We start from the raw sequence: 13425 nt of genomic DNA on the forward strand, positions 1-13425 counted from the left end.
TTTTTAAAATCATGGTTTTTTTTTTGGGGGGGTGCACTTTGGTTCTTTACATATTTTAGATATTTCCCCTTGTCAGAAGATATGATTTGCAAATACTTCCTCCCATTTTGTGGGTTGTCTTTTGCTTCTGTTAATGGTGTTATATACAAACATTTTTAATGTAAAAAATTAAATTTTGATGAAATTGAATTCATTTTTTTAATTGTTTTTGCCTGTGCTTTTCATGTGATATCCAAGAAATCACATGATTTTGGTTTCTTCTTAATTTTCTTTTTTTTTAGCCCTCATAGAAAAACTTTATTGGAAAGGAGGGAAAACTACCAAGATATGAAAGAAGACAATAATAAAAAAAGTTCAGACATAACGTGTATGGCCTTGGTTTAGTGGAAACGGAACCCTGTGGTGGTTTGTAGTTAGTGACCTGTATTTTCACTTGGTGGCACTGCTGCTGCTACAGCTAAGTCGCTTCAGTCGTGTCCGACTCTGTGCAAGCCCATAGATGGCAGCCCACCAGGCTCCGCCGTCCCTGGGATTCTCCAGCCAAGAACACTGGAGTGGGTTGCCATTTCTTTCTCCATGAATGATTTATTGTTTCAGTTCTTACATTAGACCTTTGGTTCATTCCAAGTTAATTTTCATATATGGTATAAGATAAGGGTCAACTACATTCTTTTTGCAAGTGGATATCCAGTTATCCTAGTACCATTTATTGAAAAGGTTGTCTTTTCTCCCATTGAATGAGTAGAAATTTATTTGAGGATATTTTTTTGCACTAGTGGTTTAGTTTCCCTTCAAATACAAACTGACAGTGAAAGTTCCCACTTTCTTTTCTTTTTCAAGCAGTGTAAAAGCTGTAGTGATTCTGGTATGAGTAACTTCAGTGGTCAGTATTGCTGTAGAATCTTTCACTATTTAAGGTGATCAGGCTCTGAATTTTATGGATTTGAAGATATTGCAGTTATGTATTTAGAAACTTAAATAAGTATTGAAGGTAAAGAGAAGGTGTAAGTTAACTTAAATCCCTTAAGTAATTTTGGGAAGAAAAAATTAGTTATGTATTTTGCAAACTGTGTATGTACTAAGATTTTACATATATATTTTTTTGTAGAGTCAACTGGATGTACCATTTAAAATTAAAGTTGGCCATATAGGTAAGCTGTCTTTACTATTTGTATGTCCCCCTGTTAGACATATAACCAGAGTAAATGTCTAATATCTCTTAATGTGATCTTTATAATGTTTCTGAGCATAAATTAAAAGAATCATGTGTTTTCATCTATGTAAAACTTAGTTGTGTAACTTAAAATGTGTTGTGATCCACATATCCCTTGTTGAATACCTGTGAAATACTTTTAAAAAATATTTGTTTTTAGCTGTACTGGGGCTTGGTTGTTGCAGGCGAGCTCTCCCTGTTGTGAGTGGGAGCTGCTCTCTAGTTGAGCTGTGAGGGCTTCTCCTTGCAGCAGTTTCTTTTGTCGTGGAGCGCAGGCTGCAGGGCACGTGGGCCTCAGTAGGTGTAACATGGGCTCAGTAGTTAGCACTTGTGGGCTCCACAAGTGCAGTGTCAGCTCAGTAGTTTTGGCACACATGCCCAGTTGCCCGATGGCATGGAGTATCTTCCTGGACCAGGGATCGAACCAGCGTCCCTTGCATTGCAGGGTGGATTCTTAACCCCTGCCACCAGGGAGGCCCCAATACTTGTGAAATTTTACATCCTGTTAAGTGTTGAAATGAGTTGAGATCCAAAGCATTAAAACTAATGGAGAGCCTGACTGTTTCAGTTTCTTAGGTCTGACTAGTTATCATTGCTGTGTTCTGATTGGCCATGGATAAGTGGCATAAGGAATTGGGTCTGGAGCCTCTAGGCAGTGTGGTCAGGAACCAATCAAAAACCTGGTTTCCGGTCTGCTAGTTTTCTAGGAAACACTATGCTAATTTTCTTGTATTACATTTCCAGTTTCTGTAGTTTACATATAAAGGTTGAGCAGAATATACTGGCTCAATATACTAGTTGAACAGAAATTGATTCAAATGTGTTTAATAAAGACATAAATGTTTTATTTATTAAATTATTTCAGTTTATTGTTTTAACTTTATTGTTTAAACTTTATTGGTTTACATATTGTGCAAGATGATAGTATTATTATTTGTGACTTAAAAGCAGTGTTATGCAGATAATTTGTGTAGAAGAATTTATATAATGTTATTGCAGTGTATTGGTGTCACTCGGAGAACAAGGTGTTTTGAAAGCTTATATAAATTACCTGATGAAAATTTCCACAATTTAGTGCTCTTATAGTTGGTATTAGACCATATGCCAAAGAAAGTTTTTTCATTTACATTGCTAGGACTCTAATTCTGTTTTTTCTTCCTTTTTCCCCCATAATTTAAACACTACTTAGTATAAATAAAGTGGGGAAAATGTCACCCATTACTTTTCCACCTAATATATTTATTTTTGCAAATTTTTATATGGTTTTTTACATGTGAACATCTTGACTTGGAATCATGGTGTATGTAGGATTTTATATATTTTTAAATTATCATTTAATAAAGATTCCTCATAATCCATATTGATTTGACCTCCCTTATTTATCAATATTGCATATTACAAAATTTGAACAATGTAATCTTATATTTCTATTGGTCCAAAAATTTACAGTAAACATTTTCATATACTTTTTGAAAGTATTCTGAAAGTCATTGAATTTTATAACTATTATCATTGTAAATCAGTGTATATAAATTTACCACCTATTCTAGAAAAATATATAAGGACAGTAGGTAGACTTGCTTTCCTTTAGTGCCTTCATTGCTTCTGTTCTCTTTTCGTTTCTGACCATGTTTAAAAATGATGACAGGGTAAATTTTCAGTGTTAATATAAGGTGGTAGAAAGTACACTGATAACATTAGATAATCTTGAGAATCATTTAAGGTGTAATTTGCATATCTCTGTCATAGAAACTGCCATTTTAAAATATCATTATTATTTTTTCTTCTAGACAGTAAGTTTTTTGGAAAGTGGATTTAATTTTACAATTTTAATTTCATCATATCTTCACTTAGCACAATACTTGGCTTATAATAGGAACACAGTCTGCTAAATGAAGTACACATTTTCAAATGAGTGATGTAGTGGTACAACCAGTTTTATAAGGACATATTGTCCCCTTGCCATTTATAGGGGTTGTTAATCTTACTGATCTTTCAAAGTTTTCCTCATTTAAGATGCAGAGTTACATACATATCAAATATACTTACATACATACTTTTAAAGTAATTGTTTTCATGTGGAAGATTTTTAAAGTACCTTCTTATGTATTTTTTCTGATTTTTCTGAATTTTCTATAAGAAGCCTGCCGTTCATAAGGAAGGAAAAAATGATTTGGTTTAAAACAAATGCTTAGTGGTACAAATGGTATATTGTTAGTATAGAAATTTAAAATGGTCACTGTGTTCTCTGATTTTAAAACTTAGAAAGCTATTCCTCTTTTAGAAGTCAGGTAGTTTATTTTTCTCTACATTAGTATGGAGAAATCTTTTTCTTGATTTGGCATGTTTTAAAACATGGGTTTTTAGAGTTATATAATACAGTTTGTCTAAGTATGTATTACTGTTTTTCAGTCCCTAAGTTGTGTCTGACTCTTTGAAACTCCATGGACTGCAGCACGCCAGGCTTCCCTGTTCTTCACTATCCCCTGGAGTTTGCTCAAATTCATGTCCACTGAGTCTTCGATACCATCTAACCATTTCATCCTCTGCAATCCTCTGCTCCCCTCTTCTCCTTTTGTCTTCTGTCTTTCCCAGCCTCAGGGTCTTTTCCAGTGAGTTGACTCTTCACATCAGGTAGCCAGAGTATTGGAGCTTTAGCTTCAGCATCAGTCCTTCCAGTGAATATTCAGGACTGATTCCTTTAGGATTGACTGGTTCAGGCAGTCCAAGGGACTCTCAAGTCTTCTCCAGCACCATAATTCAAAAGCATCAATTCTTGGGTGCTCAGCCTTCTTTATGGTCCAGCTCTCACATCTATACATGACTACTGGAAAAACCATAGCTTAGATTATATGGACCTTTGTTGGTAAAGTGATGTCTTTGGTTTTTAATACACTGTCTAGATTTGTCATAACTTTCCTTTTAAGGAGTTAATGCAGCAATGATGTATTTAGTAAGTTTTTTCCTTCCCTGATCATGACAACTAATTTTAAATTTAGAGATTCATACTTTCTAAAAAATTTTTAAATATTAAAAACTATTTTAAAAGTTTTCTACATACACTAGATACATAAAATACATTAAACTAGAGTTAGTAGTATAATGAGTCCTTTACATCATATTCTTTAGTTTAAGAAATCAAATGCTTTTAAAATACTTTGCTGTTGGGTTGTAGCAAAATATTTTTTTTAGTTGAAATGATTTTCTAATATTGCCTAGGATCCTTGATTATTACCATAGGAATTTATGAGAACATACACTTATGATAATCATACTTATATAAATATTATATACATACAAATATGTACATATGTGTAAAATCTCTACATAAAGTATACTTATATAAAATATGTAATCTACCTTTTTATAGTATAAGGAAAATATTTCTTAGAGATTTTGAGTAAGAATTGGTACAAATCAATCTTATTTTATCAAGGATTGTTGATTAAGGGAAAGATAATACTGATATGCTTGTGGTACATACCACCACAGTAGAAACTTTTAAATGTTTAGACTATTTTTAAGTAGATTTTCCAACAATACTAATACAAATAATTTCAAATTATCACTAAAAAGACTTTTAGTTTATTGTTGTAAAATAGCTTTCTATAAAGTTAATGAGCTCATAAGGTCAAAGACAACTTTGTTATCTCCTTTAGTGCTTGATAGAAAATAGACTGATAGTAAATATAGATTGAAAGAATAATATTTTTTCTTTTTTTTCATATAGGTACTCTTAATCTTAAAATTCCGTGGAAAAACCTTTATACCCAGCCAGTTGAAGCTGTATTGGAAGACGTTTATTTACTCATAGTGCCCTCTTCTAGTAAGTCAAATTTTAAACATTATCATTTCAACTACTCCTTTTTTTAATGTGGAAAAATCTTTATATTTGATAATTATATTTGTTCAAATAATTTTGGTGAATTTTTTGAGCTTTTTTAATATTTAAATTTGTTATTTGATACTATAAAATAAATTAGTTTTTACCCTCAATTTTTGCAAACTTTGAATTAGTGATTATTTTCCAGGATATTTTTTGGAATGAGTATATTTAAATTTAAGGTAATTAAGAGTCTTCCTTTTTTATGCTTTCTGCAGGAATAAAATATGATCCCATAAAGGAAGAAAAACAACTCTTTGAAGCAAAGCAACAGGAATTGAAAAGAATAGAAGAAGCAAAACGAAAAGTAGCTGATCAAGGTAAAAAAACAATAAGAATGGCAATAAGAAAAGCAGAAAAGAGCTAAATATTTATTACATTACTATATTATTTTCTTCTGGAAGCACTGAGATTACTTTAAAAATATGATGGTCTTATTACAAGAATTTTAATGTGTTTTCTATGTTTTATCCTGTTTATAGAAATTAACCTTAGGGCAAATAATATTCCAAACCTAAAAGGGTGAGGTTAGTTTTTAAGTATAGTAGTTAATTTAATGAAGTATTTTTTTTTTTTTTTAACCTTTCTAGTTTTTTCTTCCTTACTCCACTTTTATCAGTTCTTCACCTTTTGGAAATAGTTTCTTGATATATTTTTCCAAATCTGTTTACCCTCTGGCGTCACATACATTCCTGTTCAGCTCAGACCAAAATGGTTCATTCCTTTAGTCCCCTTCTTTCGTCAGTATTAGAGATGTCGTGCAGGAACCTAACCCCTTTCCACTTACTGCTGCTGATGGTAATGGAGTAATGGTAGGAGTTCTTCATATAACGGTCACCGTCTACACTCCTCTGCTCTGACTCGTAGCTTTTCCTCCTAGTGAAGCTTTCTCTTTGACATGTAAATATGCCATAGCTCTCTTATCTTTCAGCGTCAAGTCATGTTGCTATCCTTGTCCTCTGGTTAGCTTATGCTCCTCCATCCTTTGATAGCTAAGCATCTTAGAAGAGATGTATGTGTACTGCTCAAAATGTCCTTGCCATTAACTTACTTTTTAAATAAAAAAATGCAATAATAAATGGTTTACCGGTTGACAAACTGGTAAAAAAAAAAAGACATTAAAGGAGATTTACCACAATTCCTGGCAATACTTCTTATGTTTTCATCTCTATTGTCTTTCATCCATACCCTCTCCCTCTTTTTTAAAAAAAATCTTTTTATTGTAATGTTCATATAAAATTTGCCTTCTTAACAACTTTTAAGTAGTTCATTGGTATTAAATACATTTATTGTATTGCATCCACTACCATCATCTCTCCCCATATCTCTTTTCATTTTGTAAAATTGAAAGTTTACACTTGATAGACAATAACCCACCCATTCTTCCCCTCTTTAGGCAGAGCCAGGCAACTGCAATTTTGCTTTTTGTCTGTTTGATTTTGACTTTTCTGAGTAATCATGCAAGTGGAATCATATGGTATTTGTGTTTCTTCAGTGGTTTATTTCCCCACATGAAGTATTATGTCTTCATAATGTTGGACATGACTGAGTGATTTTAGTTTCACTTTGTCTTCAAGGCTTATAGCATTTGTCACACTTTACTTTTTAAGGCTGAATAATATTCCATTGTGTGTCTGTGTGTGTAAAAATTAGTATTTTAGCATCTTTTTTGTGTGCTTATTGACATTTGCATATCATGGGAAGTCAGATCCCTAGTGTTGATTGGCAATAGCAGTTGGATGTGGGTCTTAACATTTATTCTATAGACCTTTTACTTAAAATGTCCATTTTGGTATGATGGATTTCCTTGTACCTTCACATGCATAGTCTCAGAGTCTGGAGCCTGTCAGTTTTATCGTCTCCAGAATAACCATTTGCTTCTCATGAGAGTGGGGAAAAGGATAATTGCTTAATCATGTGTATTGGAAGAGGAAGGATACCTAGAAATCTAACTACTCAACATACAGACTTTAAGCCAATCCTTATATGATCACCTTCCTCCTCCACCTTTTTGCCATTTATATTTTCAGGGGATTCCAGTTCCTGAATCTTCCCAGGATTTGTTTTTTAACTCATCTTATATTTTATTGGCATCTCAATTTATGGGCATTTGAGATCAAATTTTTCCTTCTGTCATGTTGTCTAAGGCCATCTGCTTTCCAGCTTCTGAATTTTTTAAGCTCTCTTTTATTCTTCTACACTCTTTTCTTTTGGTCTTGGAGATTTGTCCACTTTTCCCCTTTACTTTTGCCTTGATGGGGTTTTACTGAGGAAGAGAAAAATAGATGCAAACTCATGTTTAATCAGAAGTGCCTCCTAGTTATACTTAAATCTAAAATATAAATAGCCCTGCTTAAGATTCATCAATTATACCTGTTATCAGGTAGAATTTTGAACTCTTCAGCAAAATACTTTTGTTGCTCTTATGACTTGAATCTTGCCTACCTTTCCAGCCTTTTACTGACCCCATCCCTTTCATATCTTCTCTGTTCTTTGTTCCAGCCATACTGGCCTATTTGTAGTTTACTGAATGTATGAACTACTCTGTGATCATATCTTACTTCCTGCATTATTCAATATACTTTTGAGAGTTGTCAGCATTAGGAAGATGGTTCAGGCTATAAGGTATGGATGAGATTCTTTCCTGCAACAGTATAGAATGAGAAGAGAAACATTTCTAGAACTAAGCCCTAAAGAAAGCCAACATTTAAGGATTGTGTAGAGGAGGAAAACAGCCAAAAAAAAAAAAACAAAAAAAAACCCAAGAAAGAGTGGTTAGGTAAGTATTACAGTAGGAAATTGGGAGATTACATTTCGATGGGAAAAGAGTGGTTTGGAAAGTGAAGAATATGTCAGATGCTGCTGATTTATCAGGTAAATTGAGGATTAACAAATAATCATTTTATTTATGACATGGAGGTCCTTGGTCACCTTAGAAATTGCTATTTCGATTTAGTGATGATTGCAGAGAAGAAGCTTCTATTTCTTCATAGTTGTAAAGTGGTTTGCTAAAAGTAAATAGAGCAGGGGAAGAATTGTTGGACCTTTGAAGAGTACTAAGAGGAATTTTAAGGCAGTTACTCGGGTGTGTGAACAAGTTGATTGGAGAAATGTAGTAAGGTTGTTGGTTAGTTGAAGTTGATAATGACTAACTTAAAGTAATTGCAGTCTATTTTGTGGTAATTTTTCTTCTCCACTACTCACCTGGCAAGGCATACACATGTTTATATAAAAAGTAGACTTTGGATTTGTGTCGGCTTGGAACTTTATTGACAGAAGAAAAAGGAGAAGATAGAAAGCAGAAGAGTTTAAAGTGTCGGTGAAATAATGTATTAAAGAGTCTGAGCTGGGTAAGGAAGTCAGAAAGAAACTAGTTGAGAGGAAAAGAAAAATTTAGCATTTAATTGAATGACTAAATAAATTTATAGAGCAGAGGATTTCATTAGGTAGTGGTGGGATTCAACATTTAAAATAAAAAACTCATCTTCAAAGAGTTTTTATTCTACTTCTGTTTGTTAATTCTAAAGTCCTGTTCAGTATGTTCGTTCACTCATGCTTCCCTTTGATGCAAGTATGAGAATATCTTCATCAGCTTTTGTTTATCTGAGACTTTCTGGGTCAGCTGAATTAGGAAGTAGTAGGTCATTAGAGGAAAAGATAAATAATAAGTGTATACAGGTGGAATAGGACTAGAAAAAGATCACTTTCATTGACATTTTTAAGTGGAGGCAAAAGTGTTAGTAATTAGTGGTTATCATCAGCATATTAAAAAAAATTAGGAACCTCGATTTTTTATTCTTTATATTTTCCTGGAAAGTATTGAAGAAGATTGTTTAATCTCATTTTGAAAAATGAAACAAACGAACATCTTTCATTTTTGCTTAAAAGGGGAGAGGGAAAGAATCTTGTATCTTACTATTTTGTGTTTATTAGAGAAGGAGCATATTCGGCTGTTTTATACTTCTAATCACAGACATCTTATGATGACAGCACAAATTTTAAGGGAGATTCTTTCTTTGGTACTGTTTCTGACTCTTCTAATATGATCCTATTATAATTCTTACCTAATAATCTTACTGTTTTTCATGTCCTTATGTACTCAGGTACACCTACAGAAATTATAAAATTTGATGCCAATAAATTCTACATGTTAAGCTTTAGTTTGGACAAGAAATTAGGTTTTGAAAACTGTGTTCATTTAGTCACCAGGGAAAGTCTTTTGGTATGTAAAATATTTGGAAAGGAGACTTAGTATTCTGATTATAGATTTCTTTCTTTAAGAAGGTAGCATTTTTGTTATTTCAGTACAGATACTCATAGAATGTATCTTTCATTCATATTAAAAATGAATATTTGCAATTGTAGAAAAACAGCATGTGGAGAAACAGGACACATTTACAGAAAAATTAATTACCCAGATCATAAAAAATCTTCAAGTGAAAATTTCCAACATCCATATTCGCTATGAAGATGATGTAAGTATTTTAATAGGTGATAATTTTTTTTATTTTGCTATTTACTGACACCTGCTCTGTAGTGGTCAACTTATGAGATGCTGGCACATGGAGGGATATAGAGCTGAACATGACATTATCTTTATTTTTTATAATTAGTTGTAATTTGCAGTCCTTAGTGCCTTGATTAACACTTTTCTAAAATGTTCAAGCATCAGATAATGAAGGAAAATTTCTTTCTTATAACCTCCTTTGATAGAGTTAGTAGTTACATGTTTTTAAAATACTTTATACTGTGTTTACTTCCTGGAAGAAGCAATGGTTTAAGAATCATTAGACTTAACTAATTGTTTGATTTCAAACAGATCATATATTGTCTCTCAAATACATCATTGTTGGCTTCTCCCAGCTCTGTTGTGAGGGTCAATCTCATTTTTAATAAACTTCTTTTTTGTAGTTTGAAAAAGAGTATTTTGTTGTTCAGTTCCAAACTGTGTCTCTTTGTGACCCCATGGACTGCAGCAACGTTATATTGATAAATTATTATTGTACCACACTAATACATTGGTACTTTATATGCAGTTAGGAAAAATGTAGAAATAAAAATTATTCCAGAAGCTAGAAAAATGTTTTTGAATGTTTGAAATAACTTACTTACCAGAAAGTGAACTTTTTCTACAATATAAATTTTGTCCATCTACTAAAAATCTGAATAAAATTTACTCTCCTTCCTCTTTAGGTCACAAATCGAGAAAACCCTCTGTCATTTGGTATTTCCCTTCAGAATCTCAGCATGCAGGTACGTTGTTTAAAAAGAAATTTAACCATATTCATTTTTGCAGTATAGTTAATTAAATTACTAATAACTACTTAATGTATGCCAGCATCAGGAGTAGGTGTCTATATAGAATTCATACAGGAAGTGCATAGACTGGATTGAAACTGGGGGTAGGTAGTTTCATATTTAAAAAAAGGTTGATAATCAAATTTAATTTTATATGTGAGAGACTATTTGCCAATTATGATATTTCATACTTTTTTACTTTAAAAAATCCATTCTGAATTTTAAATGCATAAGTACAAAATAAAAGTAATGTTCATTTCAGAATCTTTGATTAGTCGTGGAAAGTATACAGAATCATATCATTTCATCATCACTATTGCTAGTAATCATGGCATACTTTCTTCCTGTTTTTTAATTAAGAAACTTTAAAACTGTAGGAGAACATAAGAATTTTGAGACACTTGCTTGTATCCAGAATGGATGATAGTTAAGTTTGTCATTTAGTTTAAATTTTAAATACTTTTAAAGACTAAGTTGTTATGAATAAAGTTTAAATTCCTTTTGTATTCTGCTCCACTCTTCTCTCCCACCCAAGAGGTAAACATCTTACATTTTTAAACTTTACACTGTATATCCATTAAAAATGTGTAGTATTTGGTAGATTTTTAAAAGTTCATATAAGTGTTACATGATTCTTCTCTCAGTTTCCATTTTGCTACACATTGTTTGTGATGTGTTTATTGCCACATGTAGTTTAATTGATTCAGTTCAACTGCTTTATAGTATTTCATTATATGGTTTTGTTTTTTATGTTCATTCAGTTTTTGTGTGTGGTTTTTAAAACTTGGATCTGCCTCAAACAGGAAAAGAGAAAAGTCAAGTGAAGAGTTTTTCAATAAAGTTGGGTGAGGTTTATGGTCAAATGCTATTGTAACATTGAAAAATAAGGTTGGAAAATTAGCCATTGGATTTGGCAGTGTGAAGGTGATTGGTAACAGTGTCAGCAGTGGTTTTCACCACTGGTTTTGGAGGTGTTTGGGAACTTGTCCCCCAACCAAGCCATACTCAATTGGAAACTCAGGCTGAGACCCAGCTATTTTGTTTAAAAAAAACCCTCCAGGTCATCCTAATTGCATGATAAAATTTGAGCACCACTGTTCCAGTCCATTTAGTTCTCTAGAAAAAATGAAAACCATCTTTTAAATATAAGGATTTTATATCAATTGATTTCTCTCAGTGACTTTTCATTGCTTTTAAAGTCCATAATTTTGTCAAAATAGTTCATAATCCCTGTGTAATCTGACCCTAGGTAGGACACCTGATTTTACCTCTTTTCTCTGTTTTGAGTATGCTCTTGGGCCAAATTGGACTACTTCAGTTCTTTGAACATACCATACATTCAGATATCTTCCTACCATGAATCATATTCCATACTAAATTTATAATCAATAATTTTAATTAATGCGTCACTTAGGTTAGGTATCACTTTTGCCATCACATACCTGAAATTGAGGCTCCTACTGTGGAGTCTCTAGTTATGGACTTTATTCTCCCAGAGTACTGTGTATTTAACCTCAATAATGGCACTTACTGGTTTGTAATTTGCTTTCTAGTTTTTCACCAGGCAATGAGATTCTTGAATACAGAATATTCAGTTAATATTCTTTGACTAAATGTTAGGTTTTCAAGGACATTTTAGTGGAAGATTGGTCTAGTGCAGGATAGATTCTGTTTATCACTCTGCCATTTCACATGCAAGTGACAGTTTTTACTGCTTTTTTTTGTTCCTTTTCAGACAACTGATCAATGCTGGATTCCATGTTTACATGATGAAACTGAGAAACTATTTCGTAAGGTAAAATAAACAAATACTATGTTTTGTCAGTTCATGGGCTTGACAAAAGATACTCACCCCCCCCCCCAATTATTTTTATTAGTTGGAGGCTAATTACTTTACAGTATTGTAATGGTTTTTGCCATACATTGACATGAATCAGCTATGGATTTACATGTGTTCCCCATCTTGAACCCCGCTCCCACCTCCCTCCCCATCCCATCCCTCTGGGTCACCCCAGTGCACCAGCCCCGAGCACTTGTCTCATGCATCCAACCTGAACTGGCGATCTGTTTCACACTTGATAATATACATGTTTCGATGCTGTTCTCTCAGATCATCTCACCCTCGCCTTCTCCCATAGAGTTCAAAAGTCTGTTCTATACATCTGTGTCTCTTTTTCTGTCTTGCATATAGGGTTATTGTTACCATCTTTCTAAATTCCATATATATGTATTAGTATACTGTATTGGTGTTTTTCTTTCTGGCTTACTTCACTCTGTATAATGGGCTCCAGTTTAATCCACCTCATTAGAACTGATTCAAATGAATTCTTTTTAATGGCTGAGTAACATTCCATTGTGTATATGTACCACAGCTTTAAGACAAGTGACATAGATAAGGATTTTTGTGAATTGTGTTGACTTATGTGTTATATGACCAATTATTTGAGACTTCTGAAAAAGCATATACTAAAGAATCTTCATTGAAAATGAGGCTTATAATAAATTTGATTTATTTTCAGTTAATCCGATTGGATAACCTTTTTGCCTATTGGAATGTGAAGTCTCAGCTGTTTTATCTTAGTAATTATGATGAATCATTGGTAAGTAAATTTTTTTGATACATGCATATATATCTTTGGTATCATATTTTGCATAGTTTTATTCTTTGTCATTTATCTAACATACTGTAGATAGTATGTTAGTCAGTGGTCCTTTTTTTCCTAGGCAAAAATCCATTAAAATTTTCAGCAGTAGGTGAATATATATGTTTGTACATAGACATATGTAAACATAGCTTTTCGGTGTAACTGATATGAAACATTTCTTAGTTTTGTGTGCAACATAATGTTTTGATATTTGTATATATTACAAAATGATCAACACAATAAGTCCAGTAATGTCTATCACCATATGTAATTATACAATTGTTATTCTTGTGATGAGAACTTGTAAGATTTACTCATAACAACTCTCGAATATGCAACACAGTATTATTAATGATAGCCACCATGCTGTATATCACATCTCCATG

At 32.6% G+C, this 13425-nt stretch overlaps 1 protein-coding gene across 3 annotated transcripts in view; it reads left to right on the forward strand.

Annotated features, from left to right (window-relative positions):
* VPS13A (vacuolar protein sorting 13 homolog A) overlaps nt 1-13425 on the forward strand; it is a 253920-nt gene that overhangs the window by 22392 nt on the left and 218103 nt on the right. For all 3 annotated transcript variants that reach the window (XR_010659536.1, XM_065908329.1, XM_065908328.1), the window contains exons 3-9: nt 1109-1151; nt 4944-5039; nt 5315-5416; nt 9462-9571; nt 10290-10349; nt 12130-12189; nt 12914-12994. Coding sequence is in view for 2 of the 3 variants with exons in the window: in XM_065908329.1 (XP_065764401.1) it covers nt 1109-1151; nt 4944-5039; nt 5315-5416; nt 9462-9571; nt 10290-10349; nt 12130-12189; nt 12914-12994 (552 nt within the window). In the remaining variant the exon portion in view is untranslated. The remainder of the gene's footprint in view (nt 1-1108; nt 1152-4943; nt 5040-5314; nt 5417-9461; nt 9572-10289; nt 10350-12129; nt 12190-12913; nt 12995-13425) is intronic.

The sequence above is a fragment of the Muntiacus reevesi genome, chromosome 17 (assembly GCF_963930625.1).
Source record: "Muntiacus reevesi chromosome 17, mMunRee1.1, whole genome shotgun sequence".
Classification (NCBI taxonomy): Eukaryota; Metazoa; Chordata; class Mammalia; order Artiodactyla; family Cervidae; genus Muntiacus; species Muntiacus reevesi.